General features: G+C 39.0%; 1 protein-coding gene across 2 annotated transcripts; it reads right to left on the minus strand.

Annotated features, from left to right (window-relative positions):
- Positions 1-26: 26 nt before the first annotated feature.
- On the minus strand, positions 27-22,118 carry SLC68A1 (solute carrier family 68 member 1). Of its 2 annotated transcripts, none has more exons than XM_075216246.1 (9): positions 21,770-22,118; positions 15,346-15,580; positions 11,685-11,764; positions 10,116-10,565; positions 7,247-7,364; positions 5,489-5,585; positions 4,413-4,584; positions 3,318-3,511; positions 27-2,469 (listed from the first exon to the last, which is right to left on the minus strand). In XM_075216246.1, the coding sequence occupies exons 2-9, from the start codon at positions 15,508-15,510 to the stop codon at positions 2,216-2,218; spliced, it is 1,530 nt and encodes a 509-aa protein (XP_075072347.1). In that variant the 5' UTR covers positions 15,511-15,580; positions 21,770-22,118; the 3' UTR covers positions 27-2,215. The 2 variants fall into 2 exon arrangements, with proteins under 2 accessions (XP_075072347.1, XP_075072348.1); XM_075216247.1 differs by lacking the exon at positions 21,770-22,118 and adding an exon at positions 15,698-15,936.
- Between the last annotated feature and the right edge of the window lie 3,441 nt (positions 22,119-25,559).

Below are 25,559 nucleotides of genomic sequence, written 5' to 3' on the forward strand. Positions count from 1 at the left end.
CTAATGGATTTACTGACACAACAATATCGAGGAGAAAATATACTTTTATTTTTATGGTAAATTATGGTCACATTAGAACATGGCAGTGATGAAGCTGGTCCATTATAAGAATAAGGGAGTCCTGAGATGAAATGAGGTATACATTCACACACGTCTAAGACTGGTTACTTGAGTAGGAAGTATTAAAAACTTGAATGTTGTCATTAAACTACTAGTTCTGGCAGGATTTACCCAGTGCAGTCTCACAATGTCACTGTAGTTTATTGTCTCCTAAGGTACAAACCTTAAATAAGTGCTGATTTCACTGTTGCTTGTCAGAGCAGTAGACATGAATATTGTGGGTTTAATGATACCGATGTCTGTGATATTCACAGCACTTTGTTCATGACGTCCTCCGTTCTGGATAATGTCTGAATGGACTCTAAGGGCTAGATTTACTAAGATGCGGGTTTCAAAAAGTGGGGATGTTGCCTATAGCAACCAATCAGATTCTAGCTGTCATTTTGTAAAAGGTACTAAATAAATGAAAGCTAGAATCTGATTGGTTGCTATAGGCAACATCCCCACTTTTTGAAACCTGCAGCTTAGTAAATCTAGCCCTAAGTGTGATCTTGAAATAGGTTTCTTGTTGTCATAATTAAATTCATACAGTAAATGATGCATTTCAAACATACATGCTGTAAGGTGGCACCAAACGTACCAATCAGTATGTTTTGGGGTTTTTCCATAATAGGGGTAAATACTTTACATAAACTTTGCTGTAGGAAAATAAATAATAAGTCAGATCTGGTGATTCGTTTTCCAATCCATGCTGAGATAACCATTTTGTTGTAGTGAATTATTATACGTAACTACATACAATGCAGCACAGTAGAATAGACTGTTTGATATTAGTACCAGAATATAAAAACATCAAATCCTACATTCATCTTTAAGGCAGATCTATCCAACAATAGATCATGTTTGAAACACAGAAAATGAAATCTGCACCATTGGTGGAAAGTCCAGTTCCAGATAAGAAAAGACTTTGAATGCTGTAATTATAGTCTTGGTGAAGCCACATTGCAGTTGTTGCTCACATTAGTAAAGGTGATTTCAGGTAACTGTTTGGATAGTCTCCATAGTATCACACTATGAGCCGGTGATTCAGATCCTTATATAATGGCAGTGGCTACAGTTAAGGTGCATGTTAAATAATCACAACGCCATTCAAGTGGTTTATCCCTTGTCAACATAATCCTAGCTGACGTTCCTCCACTGTGATCATTCACACAATGCAGACATCTTACTTGCCAGCAAGTAAGATACATCACACGTGACCTCTGGAATGTCCTTACTACAAAACAACTTGTTATACAAAGTAGTCTATATCTTTATAATCGTGCTGAACACCAACTCTCAGTTCCTCATCTCTCGCTCCCTGCCTGGAACTCATACTTCTATTTGCAATAGTATAATGGCGTTAGGTTACATAGTATAAATTCTAAAACCTTGGAATGGAAAAATTATACAGTATGTGCCAGAGGAAACGTTGGTTCTCCCCATTGGCCCACACGAGTGTCTGCTGTAATGTGAATCTAATAAAGGCAGAGAACGTTGTACCAGCAGATAGATATCAGCTCTGGTTTTGGCAACTTGTTCTATAATTTTGTAACTGACAGACGCGGTTTCTTAAAGGGATTTTACACTTCCAAGTAACCCCTGTAGTAAAACGTCTCCCTTCCCATTAATTGTACTTTGTTGGGACCCTCCTCATTCACTCTATGTAGCAGAGTCCTGGTTTCCACAAATTGCCAGGACTACTGCCGATGACTTCCGGCGCCGGTTGAGTGTCTCGGTAACAGGACGGATCTGACAAAACACCTCTTAGCTTTTCAGTAGATCCTGTCTCGGATCTCTTCTGCCGATCAGCAGAGTACTCTGCTAAATAGAGTGAATGGCAGATTTTCTGCCATTTTTGTATTTAAAAACATGTAGCATATAAAACGGGATAGCGACCAGTCCATTGCTTACATGGCGAAATGGTTACTAAGCTCATCTGCCTTAAGGAGGCCAGATACATAGTATCATGGAAGGCTGTGCTGTATTATTCTGCCTTGTGCCATAGTAAGGAAGTTACTGGGTCAAATATAGAGCCGACACCTCTAACCACTGAGCCCGACAAAGGTTTTAAAAAAATAAATAATCATTGCCTTGATAGTAATGCAGCTGTCCATCATATAGTTTTGACGTCCTGAGGGAGTATGTTCTGAGGCTGAGCTTGGCGATACGATTTCACAGCTAAGAGGCGTTTTCCACGTAGAGAGAAATGGGACCAGGTAAAGATCTGGAGGAGGGCGCAAGTTATTGGGATGAATACTAAGAGATAAAAGCACCCTTGCCGGAGAGTGGCTGTCAGTACACGGCTGGAATCCATCTGTGGCTCGGTACTTATATTATTCATAGCATCCCGCTGGAAGATGTCATATCCTACAATACAAAGACATCAATGTAATAGAATAGTACACCCGCCAATACACAGTATATATCACAACCTCTATTACCCAGTTACGATTACGACGTTGTGATATTAGTTTGTTTAAAGCTCGAGCCGCTAGTTGCTATATGAGGGAGAAAGGACCTCAGAATGTGGCTGTATAGAGAGGAGAGGAAAGCAGAGTCGTGGAACATACTGCATTACCTCAGAATATAACGGTATGACCGAGAGACACAGCATCTGAGTGAGTGAAACCAAAGACATCCTGCTGGGAGCAGAGGGGCAGCAAACCTGTGACTAGTCACCTCTCGCAGAGGAGAGGTGTGCAGGGCTGAGAGAACTCTAGCAAGTAAGTGTCAGAGCTCAAACAAGTGATGTCAACCTTGCAGAGGAGGGGTAACAAACTCTGTTGAGAGATAGGTGTGTGCTGTGGCACCATCTTAAATGTGACTGTCCTATACACCACTATCCATGTTGCCTGTTTAGGAACTGTGCTGGAGAGGACAGGAGCTGATCATATTTGCTTTACTGTTTGCAGCTCAAATATTATGCTGAGGTGGATTAGGTGTGTAAATAAATTTTTATATCATATTGCAATATAGAGATTATCTGGCACCCGCATTATTCAGACATCTGTTTGTACTGCACACCCAAGTCCCAACACCTTCACAGAGACTTTGCTGTAAAACCTGCATGTGCAGGGACCCTCTGGTCATTACACCCATGCCCAAGGGCTAGCCAGGGCACTACCTAATCCAGGCACTTTAACACCACATAAAGTGATAGAGCGTTACATAAAAATTACCCCAAGTCGAAACATTTAACTTTCTTAACCATTTACCTGTGTAGACACAAAGCAACCATGTGCCGAAAAGTGGAGCAAAAGTCTGTCCGGGTTTAGTAACCAAGGCAACCATTCCAAACATTAGCGCTGAAGCCGCCTGCTTTCTGGAGTTCAGCACAAAATCTTCATCCACCAAGTCAGTGACCACCAGGTTCAGTAGTTTACACGTTCCCTCAGTGAAAACACGGTTGCTGCAACAGAAGAGGGATACGTTTTGGTTGATTTCTTGCTTTGTACATAACCCATTGTAACACATTTCCCTCAGGAAACACGCCATAGAGTAAAGTGATTTTTTATTAATCTTCCCTGTTAAATCCATAGCATCTATTACATGACCATTTGAAAGACACACTAATCCAATATTTTTATTTTCAATGTCATAAATTCTAAGATATGAATTTATCACCTATTTATCAATAAAAGTGTAACTAAGCGTAATTGCAGAGTTTAGCTTGTCCAGGGCCGGAAGTAGAGCTGTGCAATAGGGGCGACCGCCCTGGGCGCAACGCTGAAGGGGGCACAGTTTTTGAATATTTTAGGTTCATTTGGTTAAACTTGAGGACTAGGGAGGGGGGGGCATTTTTGTTTCACGACCCAGGTGTTAAAATTTTACGTTGCAGCTCTGACAGAGCCCATAGTTTTCTGAAAGCCCATAATCCCCTTATTTCACCAATAATGAAAAAGTGCAGGAATAGGTCAGACAGGTTCACCCCCCTTCATTCGCTCTCTGCCTGTAGAGAAGGACGGCATATAACTATGTCTAACATATACAGGTCACAATAAAGCAAAAAAAATTGTTGAGATTACAGTGTGTTAACACTGTGTGTGACACACATGCAAATATAAGGCCTATATAGTCCTCACTATGAAAAAGTTGGACAGCACTGTAATCCTCCAATGACATTCTGCATTAATTCAGTTTGGTCCTATTTCAATTTCAGGTTTTCTACAACTGTCATTATTCAGTACATATGAACTGATTCACGGGTCAACCAGGCGCCACAGGTGTTTTTATGTCAAACTAGCTCTTAAAAAAGATGATTGTTATATGTTGGATTCTACACAAATATCAAGCAAATATTAGGCACGAACCTAGCTATAAATATACACAGCAGGTATATCTGGTCAGGCCCAGCTAGAAGCATCACCACACTAAGAACCAGCTTGAGAATGAACAGGCAGCGCACCACACTGTAGACGCCATATTTCTGACACAGCGAGAGGAAGTACATATTGTTTAGATGGGGGGCTATATAAGAAATACCTAAAAAGAGAAGATAAAAAAAAAACTATTACTCTTCCTAACATTTAATAAGCATTAATAAACAGATATGGTACACTTTATCCAGAAAGTACTACCAGCTAGAAAGAAAATCTAGAAAATAATTGTTGCTGTAAAGTAATAATGTAATGAACAGCCTTAATCGCTGATTCTTCCTAAAAACAATTCAACGAGGAGGGCACGGCCAGGGCTAGCGTGGGAAAAGACAGGAACCATTTTCAAAGTTAAAGAATTGTGTAACTACGGTTCTCCAAATTATAAAGACGGGCACATTGCTGCTAAGTGGCGGCTTTATTTGTCTTCATTTCAAAATGGCAAACAGAATGTAACATAGGACTGAAAGTGTTTCGATGAATGTGGTTCCATTTCTTTGGTGTAATATGGGATAATGGACTGTTTTAGACCTAATGATCATTTTACTTCATATTTTTTCATTTTGGATCAGAATAAATTTGATGCTTTAAAATATAGTTATTCTGGAATACTGCATTAGTTCTTTAGAGCAAAATATCTGGAGACGGAATGTATTTCATGGGGAAGTGGGTTTGTACTGTATGTTTACTTATATTGATAAAATGTTGGTGCTGTAATATAATGATACAACTAAATCAACTGCCGCTAACAGCAAGTGTTGTTATCCATTACAGGGCATTAGGGTATATTTACTAAACTGCGGGATTGAAAAAGTGGAGATGTTGCCAGCAACCAATCAGATACTAGCTGTCATTTTGTAGATTGCACTAAATAAATGAAAGCTAGAATCTGATTGGTTGCTATAGGCAACATCTCCACTTTTTCCAACCCGCAGTTTATTAAATATGCCCCATTGCCTCTATTTAGCCATACAGGTCGGCATCAAAAAGTCAAGTGGGCAGGTTAAACTTACCAAGTAAAAAAGACCCAGTAGAAAGAGAGATTCTGTCAGACAACAGGTGCTCCAGGAAGAGCGGAAAAAAATTACTGTTAAAATGACAGTGGAAAACCTGTGAAACAAAGAAGAAACTTAGCAACACAGCCCTTATTACAGCACATTTATTGCATTTTGCAGAGTGAGTCTGAACAGAACACACCCTGAGTAAAGAGATACAGGGATAGAAGTAAACAAGGTGTGTATATAATGGTATTACAGTGTTTCAGATAGCAGCGTTATGGATACTGTACACTAATAAGCTTCAATGCAATTCCACCGATGTTTTATTGTAGTGTCTGCAGATATGACACTATAGGAATCTAGTTGTAGGTGTTGGAGGAGAGTCCATTCTAGAATGGTTGTGGATATTCCCTTACACTAAATAAACTGATTGAGTCTTTTTAAGAAGCAGACAAAGAACAAATTTAAACACCAGCTCAAGCACACACTCCTTAATTGGAAATCAGAGTTTCTTTTGCAATAGAGAAAACAATATCAACCTTTATATTGATACAGTTGTAGGGAAAGGAGAGGAAATGGGGTCATTCCAGGTAAGTTTGATGCCTATAATCTATAGTAACGAGTCCTACATTTAATGGAGAACAATCTTCACAGGCTTCACTTATATTCATTCAGAAATAGGGCAGGCTAATTAAATCCCATGTGCTTACTGCAAAGTAAACAAGCAGTGGTTGGCAGCTGATTAGTAAAGGAATTGCAATGTAAATATTACTTAATTTACAAATGAAACTGCAGTCTTTCTTAGGTCATCAGATTTCAATAAGGTACTGCAAAGACCATAAAAAAAACTCTCTGCAAACCATGTCCTAAGTGTCCAGTTATTCAAATGATTTAGTTGGTCAGTTTAGCCAGATGCTGCATTGAAAGCCCCAAGCTGTATTGCTCACAAAGAAGAAGTTAACTAGGGTGGGTTTCTATAAAAAAAAAGGACATTATCTTCTTAAAATCCTTACGCTGGCCCTAGAATTTAGGAATAACTGCAGATGTTTGAAATATGCATGAATTCAACTGTTGAAACTTCAGAAACATACTGTTGCTTCAATTTAACAAATAGGTTGTGAATAAGATACAGCACATTGTGTATTTTTGACAAATTATAAAAAGGCAGTGTCTTCCCAAACCTGGTAGCCAACTTTCTGGATCTTGCTAGCTGAACGAATCAGAATTTCCAACATTTCTCTAACAAATCCAAAAGTTCACTTAAAAGTATATATCCATGTGTGCTCTAATTATGATGCCAATTAGGTCACTTTAAACATAAGTGAACGCAAATTACAGCACACATGGGTATAAAAATGCTGCTGAGGCCAAAAAACATTTGATCAGGATCTATCAGACATTGGTTGTTGGATAGTAAATGAGATCAATGACTACAGCTGACCTTATATATAGTCACGGTCTGGCCATACAACGTAACACCAGGCCTTATGGTGCTCGGGGCCATTGGACAAGTCATTCATATTTGACCACACGTATTCACTTGTGTCTGACAGAAATCAGTGCATCTTTGATGTCCGAAGATAATTGGTTCACCCTACACATTTTGTCATATTCTGCGACTTGGGCATCATCAATCTGACATAGGTTATGATAGTGAACAAAGCTGGAAACTATGTATATAACATTACCGTATATTTACACTTTTAAAACATACACAATGAAGATATAGAGCATACACTTCACTTGTTGACATGACAGAATATTTGATCTTACCTGCACCAAGTTCATGCAGACAAACCAAAGAAAATTCCGGTGTTTTGATAGCTGTTTGAGGTATTCTAAAAGAGTGATCTTTTTCTCAGGAGAAACTGAGGGTTCATTCACATATAATCTAAGGGAGAAAAACCACATCCTTACAGTCCATGATATTGTTATTACTAGGACGTACAATTGGTAGGGCAAAACCGATAACAAAACATGACATGTCACAAGACACAAGACATAATATGACAAGACAGCAAATCATGGGTAACAGGTTACAAAGTAGAGTGCAGACATGCTAAAGATCAATGGAGGGGCAAGTGAGATCTAGAGCATGAGATATTAGTGTATGTGCACACAGTGGAAGTGGGAGGGGGGGTAGCTACAAGTTCAGGGAGGTCCCTGCTCAGTGGGGTTGAAATAAGAATGGGTGACACAAAGAGGGGAGGTTATCAGGGGAGGGCTGGCCAATTTTATCCCAGGGGGCAAAACTCGACTCGGCAGCCTATTAGGAACATTTTAAAGGAAAAAAAATGCAGGTGGCCCAGTGACCTAACCCAAGGTAGCCCCCTATGGGACCGGAACAGGAGGGGCAGATGCCCCCCTGCCCAGCCTACCCCTGGTGGTTATATAGACGTGAAACAAAGGGGAAGTATTAGGGGGGCGGGGAGTGGGTAAGCTGTGATTGGGTAGCCTATAATGAGGCGGGTTTTTAGGGAGCATTTGAAGTTTTGCAAGCTAGGAGATAATCCGATAGAACGATGGGGAGCAGCACAGGAGAAACACTGGAGGTGGCAATGAGACGTTGTTACCAGAGGGGAGGTGAGTATTATACACCAAACATACCAATAGGGCTGGGCACTGTGATTTGTTCGCCCCCAAAAAACAAAAACCAGAAAGCCTTAGTACTAAGTTACTCCTACAATTTAAAATTTTAACCAGCTTCACTGTTAACATGTTGTCAGTGTGGTAGAGCATTAAATGGTTGACAACTACTGGCCTAGATCTTTTCTGACTGTATAAAAAAAACATCTAGGGGTATATTTACTAAACTGCAGGTTTGAAAAAGTGGAGATGTTGCCTATAGCAACCAATCAGATTCTAGTTATAATTAATTTAGTACATTCTACAAATTAACAGCTAGAATCTGATTGGTTGCTAGGCAACATTTTCACTTTTTAAAACCCGCAGTTTAGTAAATATACCCCCTATAGGCTTCAAGAGGAGAAGTGGCCAGGGTACACACACATTAATACATGTAGGATTCCTCTGTTGTGCAAGAGTAAGTTTAAACAAGTCTGAAATATTAAGATCAATAAGCTCTTGAGATGGCATTTGCAGGAGTGTAATGTACAGTTCAACTGATACGCTAGGATTAGGCTGTCACTTATAGGTAGCCGTAACAGACAGCTTGGGTTCTAGGGGAGGTTGTAGAAATCTAAGCTTAACTCCTTATTCAAACACAACATTGTAAAAGTTTAAGTATGTTTTTTTATGTGTGCGTTGCTATAATCTCTTGGAAACCGCTTTATTCTCTTGCGAGCTGTAAATAATGGCTCTTGCGGAAACCCTGGTGAAGAGGCCTCTCTGCAGCACAAAGCACAGGTAATGGCATGGGAGGGAATGTTCCCGCAACCAGGTGTCTGTGTGCTCTGCCACTCAAGCATTGCCATTTCTGTTGCAAACAAACGACTGATCTTCTATACAACACTATAGACAAGTGTGGGGATGAGTAGAGTAAAGAAATATCCTTTGCTTTGCAGTCAAGCGGTTCACAGTAACACCTCAGGTGCACCCCAAGGTGTGGTGCTGGGCGATAGTGGAGAGGGACCCAACGGCTAGCGCTATAAACAAAATACAAAATGCCTCTGGACTATTACATACATCACCTGGTGGCATTTAGAGGGGAAATATTCCCCAAAGTTTACTTCGCCTTTTTCCAAAAATGTTTCATAAAACATTGGAATGAAAGTTGTTTTTGCCTAATGGTATTGCCAGCCCTAGAAGAACGCTTATTTTTATATTTTATTCATTTCATACCTCTAGTGCTGTCTTATCTTAAGTAGTAGATGCCATAAAAATCTACGTGACAGTGAGTTATGAGTGACAGACATTTGGGTTTATGTAACAGTATGGTGTTATGTGCACAAATACTATGTAACCCATAGCAATTAATCAGATGTTTACTTGTATTATATAACTAGAAAAAATAGACAGTTAAGATGTAGCTGCTATGTGTTACAGTACATTTGTGTACAGTACACCATGTTATTCAATAAGCGTCAATTTGTTGTATGCAGACAGCAATCTCCATTTCTATGACAATGCAACTAAATTGTTATCATTAAACACTTGCTCTCCACAGCATTGTGGCATTTGGACTACTCAAATTTGACACTGAGCAGAATGGAGCCAACGTTTCACTAGGATCACGAAGCACGATGGCTTAGTAAATAGCACTTCTGCCTTATCTGTGTGGAGTTTGTATGTTCTCCCCATGTTTGCGTGGTTTTCCTCCGGGTGCTCTGGTTTCCTCCCACACTCCAAAAACATACTGGTAGGTTAATTGGCTGCTAACAAAATTGACCCTAGTCTCTCTCTCTGTGTATATTAGGGAATTTAGACTGTAAGCTCCAATGGGGCAGGGACTGATGTGAGCGAGTTCTCTGTACAGCGCCGCGGAATCAGTGGCGCTATATAAATATATGATGATGATGAGGGAAAACACTGATGCATGGGGAAAATAGCCTCCTCCACTGAGCTTAAGAGATGGATTAACTTTAAATTGCACTGATCCAAATCTCCCACTTGGACTGTATCAGTTGGACTTTGAAACCACATTTTACTGTTTGCATCGCTACAATAATAATGCATCACTTACTCTTTCAATATGGAGTCCTGGCCCCCAGAGGCTTTTCCTTCTGTCTGAAAACGTTGTCTAAGTAGCCATGTTGACACTGTAAAACCCAGGGCAGATACTGCTGCTAGGATGACACAAAATATCCTAAAAGAGTAAAAGTCTTCCTTGTTCCAGACGGTGTAAGATGCAAAAACCGATAGGGAACCAATAGCGCTAAAAAGTGAACAGTGAAAGTTCAGCCTTGTCCTTTCCACGGCCGATACAGCGAGGTCGGCCAGCAAGGCGTTGTGGTTGAGGTCTACCATAGTGAGGAAGCTGTCGTACAGGCAGAGGCAGATGAGGAACTGTAAACCAGGGTGCGCCCAAGATACCCAGAATGCCAGGAATGAAAGTGCAAACAATGGTCCATTTCTGCTCAAAGCGCTGAGCCTCTTTAGCACCACTTCGGGAGTCGAGATATCAACACTGGACCTGCAAAAAGAAAATCTACTCATCGATATCGTCATTTAAAAATACTGTTTGTTGTGAACATGTTTAGGCAAAATAGTGGCCGTGTTTTGCTTTATATATAGAATAAATTTTTTTTTTTTTTAGCAATTACATCAGCAGTTTTCAAAAATTGGATTTGGATAATCTACTAAAAAAGACCAATCTCCCAATAGGTTTAGGTAAAACTTTGTTCGGCCTCGAAGTCTGTAGATTTGTTTTGTAGTGAGCGGGACTGAAGTGTAGGGATTGGACAAACAGCTGAAAGATGGCTGTGACCGACCTCCAGTCTCCGTCCCACTCACTTTGACAATTCTCCAAATCCGTGACCTGGAAAACAGCAAATCAAAAAACATTAGGATCCTGAGTCATCGAGGAGAGCAAAGCATTAAAAGGAGTAACTTTGTACCTTGGCAAAGCCATGTTGCATTGGAGGGGGAGGTAAATTTGAAATGTGGGGACAGATTTATAGTTGGGATAAGACATGTCCTAGGTCAACTTTAAATTTCAGTGTAACCCCCATCCCCCCCCCAAAAAAAAAAAAAAAACTATCTTGTATTTGTGCGCTACATGAAAAAAAACAGCTACTATTTAACTTAATAAACTAATTTGCACCCCTTGCATTATAACATGGTTTGTCCAGGAGCAAACTTACTCCCTTTTATGCTTTGCTCTCCGTAATGACTCATAAACTAGATGTTTTATATTATTTTCTAATTAAATATATTGTCAATACAATTTTGCATAATACATGATGCAAGAAAGACTACAACTAACAGATAGCATTGACATGCTTACAGGTAGTTCATAAAAAAAAATAATAGTATTTTAACACAGAAGACATACAGATTGCTGTCTGCTTACCAACCAAGCATGCATTCAGAATTGCTGGTTTTCCACCATTGATCATGATGAAAAAAAACAGAGGTACAAATAAAACTTAGATAGTTGGTTTAATCTTGTTAGATCTCATCAGCGAAGAATATAGATTAACCGTTCTGCTATACCGAGCTTGGAGAGTTTGCAAACAGTGCACCTATATTGAAAAAAATACATTTTAATATATCTGAGTGTCTTCAACTTTCCTGAACCAGTTAGACTTACTGTTTTGTGTTAAGGAAGATGCGGTCACTTAACCATCCAAACAAAGGATCATTCAGGCTGTTCCATATTAAGAAAACGGTCTGCAATAAAGGAACAATACTTTTTTTTTAACAATTTGATGGTGAGCTCCTCATATCGCAGTGTGATTTGTCTTTTTAGTCATTTTACTGGGAAACACTTTTAAATGGATGTTATGCTGCAAACAGTTTCCATTTTATTTTTTTATTTCAAATATAATACTTAATCACAAACTGAAAGAAAAAGAAAAAAAAAAAGAGGGTGAAAAGGAGATTAGGATTAGGCTGGTGTCTGTCATAAGTAATGAGAGGAATAAAATCATATGAAGTTGGATCCAGGGATCACAGACTGCTTGCAAACTGTGATCTGTCTTCCACCATACTAAGAATCGTTACAATAATCATAACATTATCAAATGAATTATTAATGACAATGTGATAGGAAGGGATGAGATGCTGCAGACAGTATATGATAAATCCACAGGGTTTGGTTAGCAGTGAGAGGCTCCTGAAATACGGTTAGGAACTGCAGGGGGTAAATATATCAAGCTGCGATTTTTTTTGGGCGATTTAAAATTGCGGCAAATCGCGAGACATAACCGGCGATTTGAAGTGGAAAATCGCCATACGCGTTAACCAGTGATTTTGACTTTCCTAAAGCCAATCTCTGGTGATTTCTGTCAAATTTAAAACACCTATCTCTCCCATGTTATAGTCAAACTCACAAGGGATTAAACACACAGGAAATTTTAAGTGTTGCCATATCATAAAAATATAAATATTGCCTCAATGCTGATGAAATAGTAATAAATATATATATATATATAAAATCAGTTACATTTAATCCATAATTACATTTGGGCCACTAATTTATTCTTAAAATAAATTGTCCCCTATATGAAAATTTATAATTATTTTTGCCCCTCTACAACAAAAAAGATGTCTTATTTAAACTTGCATTGTGCCTCCTGTTATATTAACATCTGCCTGCAGTATAATAGTGATGTGTTTGCCAATCTCGCCTATAGGAAGAAGCGTGTTGCATCTGGCGATTTTAAATTCAAACTCGGGCGAGTTTGCAAAATTGCAGCTTCATACATTTGTCAATTTGTATAGCTAAAGCGTCCCCCAAAAAAAAATTGAGAGCGTGATTTGTCGCGATTTTGAAATGAACACATCTTTGGCGATTTTACATCAAATCGCTGGTTAATAATAAATCAGCAATTTTAAACTCACCCGAGAAAATCGCTGGAAATTCAAAATCGCTGCTTGATACATTTACCCCCAGAAATTTAAACTTACATTTCATGGACAAGGAAGCAGTTAGTGTCTGACGGTGGTGGGTACAATGTAAAGCTGTTTCCCTCATTAAAAATGCAGCACACACTATAGCAAGGACCTAGGGACTTCTAAACCCAGAATTTGAATTTGCATATATAGACCTAAAGGGTAAAACATACTGTATGATAGTATTCGTCTGTCTTTCCACTATAGATTTACACGCCACCCACAATCATACTTTTCACAATCATGACATTATGAACAATGAGTGGTGTTGCCACATGATTGGTCACTAAATAATGGCAGCAGGTCTTGCCCCTCTGAAGCATTAGGCTATTCCCTATACCTACCCTATAAACATCCCCACATTGCTGTACGCATGCACAGTGGCGATGAGCGTGTTCCCCCAGCAGCCTCATGCAGTCAGCACTCTAAAGTAACGATCTCAGTATCCCTCACAGTCTTAACCTCCCGCAGTATTATCGCTTCTGTGCCTAGGCTACTGGCTCACACAGACCCTGTCCTGGTAGGGTTTTCCTCTGGCGGCACCGCGATTCCTGGCCCTGCAGGTTTCGTGCTGATGTCTTGTACACCAGGATCCTCCAAAATAGAATGAATCCAAATACATACTGCTTTCCTTATATTCCTGGCTGTCTACTCAAGGAGTAGGGTCAAGATGTCTCAATCCTCCTCCTTACAGCAGGGGTCTATCAGTGGACACTTATTTAACTTTAAGACATATCCTTCTCTGTTACCTTTATTATACAATGGAAAGGCTTGACTGAATTAGCTATTTGGCTAGATACATATATACATGAAACTTTAAAACATTTGACACATTGTATCTGCAGCATTACAGGAGTTGAGCCTGTGATACATTTTGATAGAATAACATTTATATTGATACCTATTAACACATTTCCCAATGCTATTTCAGCCAGTTTAGTACTGTGCCGTAAATTATTTGGAAGTTGTAACCTAATTACCTCCCAGATTACCTAGCTAATTAGCTTGGGCTGCCAGCTAGCTATCTTAACAGTCACTCAGACATCATTCTGATTACATTACTAAGAACCCAGATCTAAGCCACACCTCATAACACTGGACATTTAGATAATTACCTTAGCTAACACAAGCAAAATGACATGTGATGTCCTGCTATTTCACACACTATGGCAACAGTTTTTATATTTCTAATACAAACAATATTTCAGGTAATAACAAAGACGAAATGTACCTAATAACATGAAATAACAATACGCATAATATACCGATGCTCTGCAGTATATACTTAGACTGGACCAAGGATTAAAAAGTACATGAAACTGTGCGAAACGGGTGATGAATAAAGAGTCCCCAGTCCAGTGGGACAAAGTTTCGTCACAGACACTATGTCACCATTTGTGTATGAAAAGAACCTGCCTGGCTGACTGATGACGTTAGAGACAGAATACTTGTTCTGCAAGTCAGCGAGACACACCTACAATCTCCTGTGTTCTACACTGAAAGTGGGAAATGCAAGTAGATGACAGTTCTCTGTAGGGACAGATATAACCCCTGCTTATAAACTGGATATACGTTAAAATCACATGGATAGGAAATCTCCTGTCTCTGTAGTAGGAGTTCTCATACAAATAGTGCCGCCAACTGGATACATTAAAGGTCATCTATAAACTGTATAGACTGGGTCTCTGGCACCTCTGATCCGTTGGGTAATGTTGGGAAATTCCAGTATCCGTAAATTTGGTAATGTCTCCAAAAATGCCCCCCCCCCCCAAGCAAGATCATTTAACTAATCTTTAAAAATAATACCGTTTTGCAATTAAGTGCAAACATAGCCACAATTGTGCACCTAATCTACACTTAGAAACGGACGCCCCTATATGGCCATGGGAAAGTGCCCCTCTTGTTGGCCCACAAATCCATGCCCTGACCAAGAAAAATGGGTGCATATGCACAAACGCAGGGGCACGGGAACATCTGGAGCAAACTCACGCATACACGGGGAAAACATACAGATAAGGACTTGGTTGGGGTCAAACCCGTACAGCATTCTGAGACAGCAATGCCTGTGCCACCACTGTATCACGGTGCCTCCGTGGTACTACCACAATGTAATGTTTTACTGCCACACAATAGCTTTTGAACTGGGCATCTCTCAGACTCTCTCAGGGAGCACTGTTCTTTACTATACACGGTTTCATTTTTCATGCTGCATAATTTACCTAAAAACAAAGCAATTATAACGAAATTTGACTTTCTCCCAACATATGAAAAGGCTAAAGGCACTAATATATATATATATATATATATCTCTATCTATCTCACACCATACATATACACAGACCATCTTTGTAACTAACCTCTCCAATCCAGAAGGACAGCTTGTCGATTTTGTAAACGGAAACAAAGGTGTCCACATAATATAGAAGGAATACATTGTGCAGGACAGAGAGGAAGAAGGACAATGAGCCATAGAGGACAGCTGTGGGGAGGTGAAAAACCGCTGCAACAATTCTCAAGCCCATGTTAAGTTATTCAGCATATCCAGTCATCCGTACCATCTGCTGTCACAGGATGGCCACAACATTTGTCGTCCTAAAACAACAAAACAAAATAGAAGTTTGTTAATATCATAAAACAATTGATTGCCGAGATCTACCACTGGCAGCTCAGTACTTAACAGATTATAAGAATCAAAAGAGCAAACATCACCTGAGAAGTGAATGAACCCTAGAATCAATAATGGGCGATTACGACAGCACTGTCACTTATTGGAACAGAATATATGTCACCCCGAAGAGCTCTAGCAATCCAACTAGCAACCAGAGAAAGAACACGTACAGACCAGTTGCACAAGATTGCAAGTTTTGCATTATTACATTTTTTAAAAAGTATGTAACTGCCTCAAATTCCTCTGCCACCCATCTGCATATCATATTGGTGAACAATACAAAGGCTGAACTTTCCAGCTTGAAAAAGAACCCTAGAATGTGAAATAAATGTCCTTGCCTGGAAAAACCGTGAAGATAAGCTGGTGTATATATGTTCATAGTGATTCACTTTGTTACAGTGTTACAATATTTTGCTAGTGGGAACAAATGTGTTTCCCTTTTTGTGTTTCTGTGAAATTCCAACACAGTACATTGTTACACTCAGTAGCTGTTAAAACACATTTAAAAGACAAACTTAAAGTTTCTTTATCTAAAGAAGCGAATAATATAATTTCCATGAACATAAGTAAAAATTTTAGTTGCTTTTTTTAGAGCTAAATATTGATGTAGAAAATCCCCTTTAAACCCCCATTCTGTTATAGGAACTTATTACATATATATCTGAGTCACAAGATGAGGTTTCAGAACAGTTCGGCTTCTATTTTCAGTTCAGTGACTCTTTAATTACACGGAAGTTAGAATATTGTTTGTTCATAAGAAAAATGGCACCATAAACAGATGAGAGGAAGACTGTTTAACAATAGCCTATAATCTAGTGTGATCATAACATAAAGATTGGTTTATTCTACACTAAACTCTTGAACTGGTCCTAACACCATTTTATGATCTTTTTCTTGATGATCCACTTGTTAAAAGTATCGTGCAGCATGGTCACATATTGAGAAATCAAAACGCCGCCAACATAAAGACGGATCCATTTACACAAAACGTAAGCATTGTTATATGAATGAACATATTTGCAGAAGACAATAGTTAAAAAAATACTGATAGTAAAAACAAATCACAAGTATAAGACATGCCAAGTATTATAATCTTTATAATAGCCTCCAATATTACAACTGCCCCCCCCCCCCCCTGGTTGTTTCTTAATGCCACCAGGCCTGCAACATTTTCTGGTGAAAACAGAAGGTACAGATGGCCCCACCTAAATGAGCTTAAAATCTAAGAGGTGTGGAGTACACTTAATTCATTGGGCAGTGGAATAATAATTATAGCTGAGGGTGGGGATACATTATATTATCATCCTTTATTTATAAAGTGCCAATATATTTCCAAAAACGTGTGAGTATCAAGATGATGTTTCAGAATACATCAGCTTCTATTTTTAGTCCAATGACTCTTTAATTACACGGAAGGTAGCATATGTTAGAACATTGTTTGTTCGCGAGACTGAACAATGACACTATAAACAGATGAGAGGAAGACTGTTTAACAATAACCTATAATCTAGGTAGTCAAGTACAGATTTGGAAGATCACAGACCCATCAAGAAAAGATTGCATGGTGTCTAAGTGTGGTCATAATATATAGATTGGTTTATTGTGCATTAAACTCTACAACTGTCCCTAATACCCGTTTCTGATCTTTTTCTTCTAAGAGGTGTAGGGTAGACTTGATACAAAGGGTAGTGGAATAATAACTATAGCTGTTGGTGGGGATACATTAAATAACATCCTTTATTTATAACGTGCCAACATATTACTTAGTGCTGTTCACTGAGGGATCGTGATACAAATACATAATATACAATGATATGAACAAGAAGGTGAAGGTAGACCTGTTCTGATGAGCTTACACTGCTGTAAGGTGCAGGGAACAATTGATACATAATGTAGAAGGACAAGAACTGTAGCTTGGGGTTAAGGAAGTGTGTATGACTGACGTAAGGCAGAAGCATTATTAGCAACCGATGTTAAAGCAGTCATGGCGACTGGCAATTCTGTGTAGCTATATGTGGTGTGATAAGGTTGAAATGAGGAAAGAAAGTGGGAGGTAGAGACATGACAGATGTCACTGTAGAAATGTCAAGAAAGTCAGCTGCTGGCAAACATGACTGTCCTCCATTTATCTCAATTGAACCTCCTTCCTCTTCTGCTTTCATTCTTGTTCTGTGTGGGCACTCCTGTAGTTATCTGAGAGGTCATAGCTGTGTGCCTGGAATTTGGCATCATGCTCACTGTTGAACACAGAGGCAGGACACTTGTTTACCATGTTTTCAGAAGTTGTGGTGGCTGAAGCTAGGACCATAAATGACCAAAGCCGGAACAGAGAGGCTTAGTGGTTAGCACTTCTGCCTCAAAGCACTGGGGTCATGAGTTTGAATCCTGACCATGGCCTTATCTGTGTGGAGTTTGTATGTTCCCCCTGTGTTTGCGTGGGTTTCCTCCGGGTGCTCCGTTTTCCTCCCACACTCCAAAAACATAATGGTAGGTTAATTAGCTGCTATCAAAATTGTCCCTAGTCTCTCTGTCTCTCTGTATGTTAAGGAATTTAAACTGTAAGCTCCAATGGGGCAGGGACTGATGTGAATGAGTTCTCTGTACAGCACTGCGGAATTAGTGGCGCTATATAAATAAATGATGATGATGATGATCTTTGTAAGAAGATGATTTGTGGGAAATAGTGCACATAGCTGGTCTAAAGGGCATCCTTCTCTATCATGTAGGCACTATGCTATCTGGATCTAGCAGTTGATGGTTACAGGTACATAGTCAGTTTCTGGCTCTGGACAGTTGCAGATTACAGGCACAGCCCTAGTTCTAGTTATTTGGTGATTACAGGTAATGTGCTAGATCCTGGCAGATTAATGGTGATTACACGCAGATGCTAGTTGCTGGCTGTGGGTAATTGGTGATTACAGGCAATATTATATGCTACTTTCAGGCTCCAGAACTATTATTGATTCTAGACAGTTTACGACTATAGAAAGTGGTGCCTAAGGTGTTAAGGGATGTACAAAATGATGCAGAGATAGTTTTCCATGTTCAAATGCGGAGGCTGAAAATTATATCAAAATGCACGTTTTAAGAGGTGCTTTGAGTGCTGTTGTTTTAGGAAGCATCAAGACACATTTCAAAAAGTCCTGTATAATTGTAGGTTACGGATATGTTACATTGGCATTTATGACCGCTAATATGATGTGAGACTTCTGTGAAGCTATATAACATGTGGGTGTCCACACACTAAAGTAATATATTCAGCCATCTAAGAATTTTTTCCTGACAGAAATGCACTGTCCTTCATCCTGGAGGTAGGAGAACGTAGTCAGCCACCTGCATGTCAGGACAATCCATTTTTCAAAGCCTCCAGTAACATGATTGATCTCTAATATACAGGTCACCTAAAACTGCCAAGAGCTATGCATTATGTAAAGTGGTATCCTTCTGTTGTTGTAATTCTAGGCCAGTGTTGGCTAACCTGTGACACTCCAGGTGTTGTGAAAGTACAAGCCCCAGCATGCTTTGCCAATATATAGCAGCTTATTGCTGGAAGGGTATGCTGGGACTTGTAGTTTCACAACACCTGGAGTATCACAGGTTAGCCAAGCCTGTTCTAGGCAAAGCTCCAGCCACTAGTCTACGACAGAGGGGGGAATGGCCAACCCTCTCCTCAACCGTGTCCAGCGCCCCCCTCGGCTTTGCACTCTGGGCAGGGGCTCATGTTACATACATGTTTACACATCAATGCCTACAATATACAAAAATAAAGAACAGAAGCTAGGGGGGCTCTGGGATATGAAATCAGGTTTAAAAATATTTTTTTAGTAATGCATTCAAAAGTATACATCAACTTCCTAACTACATGAATCTTGTTATAGCGAAATATTAAAAAACATACAAGTGTATTGTGCGCTAAATGTGCAAACGGAATTTAAAATAGCAGTATTACTGCTATGCACTATCGATTGTATTTATATATTTGATTCTCAATTATAAACAATAGTAAGACACAATGGGCCCGATTCATTAAGAAATGTAAAGCAAAATAAATGCGTAACTTTGCACCTTGGCAAAACCATGTTGCATTGGAGGGGGAGCTAAATTTAAAACGTTGGGACAGATTAAATTTCAGAGTAAAAAAAAGCTATCAAGTATTTGTGTGCTACATGACAAAACAGACAGTATTTTCCTTATGTGCCAAATAATAAACTCATTTGTACCCCTTGTACTGCAACATGGTTTTGCCAAGGTTCAAAGTTACAAATTTTTGGGCTTTACTTTCCTTAATGAATCAGGTCCAATGTGTATTGTTCTTGGTAGTTTGTATTTGTTCTCATTTGCCAATGAACCCTATCTCTTAATAATCACAATGTATGAGTTTCAATAATGTATCTCCCCAGAAAGAGCAGGTGTTAATATCCTCTCTTACATCCCTATATGGATTAAGAGCTAGATAATATATAATGATGGTTAGGAAGATAAATAATATTCTGATAGTGATATTATATTTTTATCAAAATATATTAATTTGCAACCATAATGTGCAAATTACTAGGCACTACAATTCTAATAGATTGCCATTCATGTGTCACTTATTTCATGATCAAAATACTGTATTCAGATCTCTATTCAGTGTAGCAGCTGAAGATATGCCGCATAAACGTCTATGGATTACCAACAAACAAGTCGCTGATCTGTCTGAAGCACATATCAATCATTCGCTGTGCAATAAACAGTTTACTGCATATTATGGGTGCGATTGAATATATTTTGATACAAATATAAAATCAGTGTCGGAATATTAGTTATCTTACTAACAATCATTTTAATACTGAATCATTTCAATTATTAAAAAACTCAAGAGCCAACATAAAGGTCACAATCTGACAGATTACAGCCTTTATTAAAATTTCCACACCATACAGAGTACTACACACCCATTAATATAACAGGACAGGACCATCATATATTTCTATTGAATTTCAGCCACCTACCATCAATAAAACTGTACTTATAATAATATTAACAGAGTATTGCTTTCTTAGTTAGGTTTTAAACTCCTTTGGGCAGAGCCGCGGTTACATTCTATAAGATCATTCTGTGTTGAATGTACAGCATTACAATGTATGTTGGTGCCTTATAAATAAAGGGCAATGATAATAAGGCATACAGAAGTGGAGAAATTACTTTGTACAGATGATCAATATTCAGAACTAGGGACACTTTCAGTGACACATCCTTAGAAGCAGCAACAGTTAGCGAGTACTTTATTTTGTCTTTTATGTGGCAATATTTGGAAAAAGCATTTCCTGTGAGGTTTATATATATATTGTGTCCTACGAAAGCGTCAACAAAAAACTATGACTGAAAAAAAAACTTACATATATAGAACAAACCAGCAATTTCAAAAGAAAAAACTTATTACAAAAATAGAATACATACTGAGTAAGTATCACAGAGACATAGCCCAATGGCTGTTTCAGAAGTACTGACTTGTTTCAGGGGCAGAAGCAGAACCCATTTACATATAAATTGTATTTTTTTTTTCTATTTTTGCAATACATTTGTGTTTTCTTTTGATATTGTGTGCACTAGTGCTGGCTTGTTCTACTTTGAACATATGAAAACAAATTATTGATATGAAGCCTGCACAGTGGTCTTAACTAAATACTCTTTCTATTATTTTGGATTCATTTTGATAATGAGAAGAGGAGAGAAAGAGAGAGAAAGAGAGGAGGAGAGAGGGGAGAGAAGAGAGAGAGAGAAAGAGAAAGAGAGAAGAGAGAGAGGAGAGAGAAAGAGAGAAGAGAGATTTACATATGTACAAAAACAATAAGAACAATGGGGGGGAAGATTATATATATAATTTTCCCCCGTTGTTCTTATTGTTTTTGTACATATATTAACCTCACAGGAACTGTTATATCTATCTCTCTATCTCACACTGGCCTAATGAGAACACTCAGTAGCCTGGTAGTGGATGGAGCCATATGGAGACAATAGGAGTACAGGGCAGCCGGTGGGAGCAGCACACTGGGATACAGGGACATCAGAGCTATCTCCCCAGGGACATAACATCTATATAACACATATATAACATACGGGACACTAACCTGTCATATGTTAGTATCAGGTCCAGGCACTGATCGGATCAGCAGCAGCAGCAGCACGGGATCCGGATATCTCCTCACTTCCTCCTCTCTTACACACACAGCAGAGCCCCCATAGAGCAGCGCTGAGCTGCGGCCTAGTGCGGGCGGGGCGGAGTGTTCACATACAGCTCAGCACGGAGCACAGCTGGCTGCCACGGTGGCATAGTGCTCACTCTGACACCGGTTACTTGTCACGTACTCAGACCTAGTCATCCATCAATCACTGTGTTAGTGTAGTAATGTCACCGGCAGTGATGGTCTCTGTGTGACTGGCAGCAGCTGCAGAACCTCTTGGAATCATTGGCAACTTCCAGCCATGTTCTTCAGACTTCACTGATCAGAACTGATATATACCGGTACATACTGCAGACCTGTATGAACAGAATTTATTCCCTGTAATATGCATTTGTGATGCTCTTTTATGTTTTTAAGTTGCAAACGCTTTTTTAAATTATACTTAAATAAGCTTAATAACTTATTAAGGGATTGTCCAATGTGCATTGGGGACAGTGGGAAAATGTCTGCTATTGTCAGCAGTGGTCATTTGTGATGCCTGGTGCATGAGCCCATCATGGCAATAATCTGCTAATTGCAGCCATGAACACAGCACACACCACAGTATCAACTCCCAAAGGGCAAAGAGGGGCACATAAGTCTTCTTTTGAAAATATTAACTTTCTTATGCATAGACACCTCTTTAGGGCATTTTGTGAACCAGAGGCGTAGGATAAATGCCCTAAATATGTGCTAAGGCAAGTTTCCACTCTTTCCCTTTATATTTGCATCCAGTCTGTATCCAGTCATCTGCTGGGGAACTCTTGGTGCAGAGGTGCGTTGTATTAAGAAACAGGTCTTACATATGGCTACGCAGATCAGAGGCTTTACATACCTTTGTGTTACGTACCTATTTCTACAGACCTGGTAATAGATTTGTGCAGAGAATTGCACAGGACGCTGGTTGGATTGGGGTCATTCCTCACTGCCAATGGATTGGCACAATTATACACTTAGCCATGTGCAAAATTTGTAAACTTGAATTTTAATTTTGTATGATGAGATATTTATAGAACTGGCAGAGCTGGATGCTGCATATGCTGACAATCCTGATTTTACATGTGCAGAAACATACTCCAGCTTGGACATATATTAAAGTACCAGTAAAACCCAAAATTTACATTTTCAGATTTGAACCATGTAAGTAAAATAAATTGTTCCTCATTAACCTGACATCCAGTGCCGTCAGTACCTTGTTTAGTCTTCCTGTTGAACTGGGTGAAAATCAGGACATATAAAAGATATACATGCTGGATAAGACCCCAATGGCTAGTAACCTCTAAACCCCACTAACCAGTCTCTAGAAATGCAGTAATATACATTGTAATACTTTTGAAAGAACAGGAACCATAGGTCTGGTTCACAGTTGCAGGTAGGACTGAAATTCCATAGGTTATAGATATCAATTTGTAGCCTACTAAAATATTTATAGAAAGAGCGGCCAGCTGTTTTCAAATACAATTCCCAAAGGATTCTGGGAGAATCTCCAATCTCCAGCTCAAGTACAGGATAAAGTCACAGTTTCATTTAAAAAGAGCAGCAACAGAGTTGTCTAAACAGTGTCAAGGTTAAATGCATATAGCAATTCATACACCTGAACCCAGCAAGAAATATCCTGAGCACAATATCACTGAACATTCACTTGTCAGTGCATACAGCACCAGAATAACGCTATGCAATGGTGAACAGGTGACAGTAGATAAAAATAGAAACTGGCTTCACTATTGATTAACCAATAAGTTGCATTAGTAAACTCACAGAACCCAGAAACACAGTAGTAAGTCTGGACACAGGGGGTTGCCAAATCGGCAATTGAGTACAGCATCGGAACAGCGATGTATACAGCAGGTGATCAGGTAATACACTGGAAACAGGTAAAACATTCACTCCGAATCAGAAGTGAGTTTCAATAGTTCATGCAACATTTAGTATTGACGATAGTTTATACAGCAATAGTGTACACAATATCACAAATTCACAGGTGATCAGCAACCAGAAAACCAAATTAAAAGAAGCTAAAGGCAAGTAGTGGTCAGGAAAAATATCAAGGTCTGTATGGCAAGCAGCAAACAACCATGGTCAATACTAAACCGGGTCAAAACACGGGTACATTGGTCAGGAAGACTCAAGAATCTGGCAAAGTATCCTTTCACTGACTGGATCTTTAGGCCGCAGATACGCGCACCTGAACCTGTATGACATTGCTGCTCATTAAGATACACAATGTATTAACCCTTCTGTTTTCTTTGTCTTACACCAACTGCCAACCCAGCAGATGTTTATGAACAATAACTTTTATCAAACTTCCAACATAGTGCCTTCATAATTATAAAAGCAATTGTGAGCCTAAGGGGCAGATTCAATTCGGCCACGTTAGTCTAGGATTAACGCGGTGTTAGTACCATTACAGTTAATAAGGTAATTTTAACCTGGATTTTTACTCACGGCCCAGAGAGGTGCAAGCAAAAATCACCAGTAACATTATCGTACTAATGGTAATACTGCACACTTTTACTGTACTTACGGTAATAGTGCGCAGGCCGCGTTAATCCTAGAATAACGCGGCCCAGTTGAACATGAATCGGGAAATCAAGTGGTGTATTGGACTAAAAGTGTGAATTTTTAAGTTGATGGGGTAAACTGCATTTGAGCATATTGGTTGCTGAAGGGTAATCTAAATCTGCAGTCAGTAATGTAAACAAAGGTACATCTCACTAATACACATTCCTGTAACTGGGTGTAAATATTGGTTTAGCAGAATCCTATATAACCACCTTATTGTTATAAACTTTATTCACTTCTTTGCACAAAGACATTACATATTATTATCCTCTAAAATTCTATACAAATCAAAATGTAGATATTCAAACCACCCTCCCCTCATGACCTGCATACTAGGACTACGATTTGCTTGAAAGAGAAAATCCAGATACAGAAGGAACTTAACTCTGTTCTTGCAAAGCCTGCGAGTGAAACTTTATTTTTATTTTTCAGCAATGCAAAAATTAACTAATGGAAAGGGAAAAATGAATGTAAGTTTATATGAGGTAGTGATGATTTGCATTGGGTAATAACAGTATATTCTGCTCTGGGGTAAGACCATCAGAGCTACAGTATATTCTGTGTAGATAATGTGCCTAGCAGATGGGTCCAACTTAGGATGCCAAAGGTTTTGTAACTGCAGGTTACAATGATGTAAATCTAGTTTGCCAGGACACAACTTAATAATGTCTATAAAAGCAACTTATTTTGAATCAGCATTTATAGGAACCGATTCCTGGCTAATTTCTTAACATAGGTGTATCAGTATGTTACATGTTATGTAAGCAAATAATACAAGTTACAAATTCTCTGCAGTGGCAACTGTACTGGGGTTAGGAATGTTCGGGCCCCGCTGTATCCCAAATATTCTACACAGACTTGATTCTTTCTGTCCATTTACTACTCTGGAAGCACCATCACGGCCTGGTTAGCAGTTATGAGGTTTATAAATTAGGAATAGTGTGGGATAACATCACTGCGCAGCATTTCTTCAATATTTCAGGACTACTAAAGAGGTCAAGGTGATGTTTTTGCAAGGTTAAGGTACCTGGCTTAGATTTTGCCCAGGGGTCTTGAGTTAACCACTGTTAGTCAATCCTTAAAACCAGGAGATGTTCCCTAATCTAATCTAATTAAAACATCAAACCTTTGTGAA

This window comes from Mixophyes fleayi, chromosome 6 (assembly GCF_038048845.1).
Source record: "Mixophyes fleayi isolate aMixFle1 chromosome 6, aMixFle1.hap1, whole genome shotgun sequence".
Taxonomy (NCBI): domain Eukaryota; kingdom Metazoa; phylum Chordata; class Amphibia; order Anura; family Limnodynastidae; genus Mixophyes; species Mixophyes fleayi.

Excerpts from the sequence above, each read along its gene's own strand:
- SLC68A1 (XM_075216246.1), bottom strand. The coding sequence starts at position 15,510 with ATGGGCTTGAGAATTGTTGCAGCGGTTTTTCACCTCCCCACAGCTGTC. Across the intron at positions 7,365-10,115 it reads CAGGACTCCATATTGAAAGA|ATTATATGTGAATGAACCCT; the intron begins GTAAGTGATGCA and ends TTTCTCCCTTAG. Across the intron at positions 2,470-3,317 it reads GTTGCTTTGTGTCTACACAG|GATATGACATCTTCCAGCGG; the intron begins GTAAATGGTTAA and ends TTTGTATTGTAG.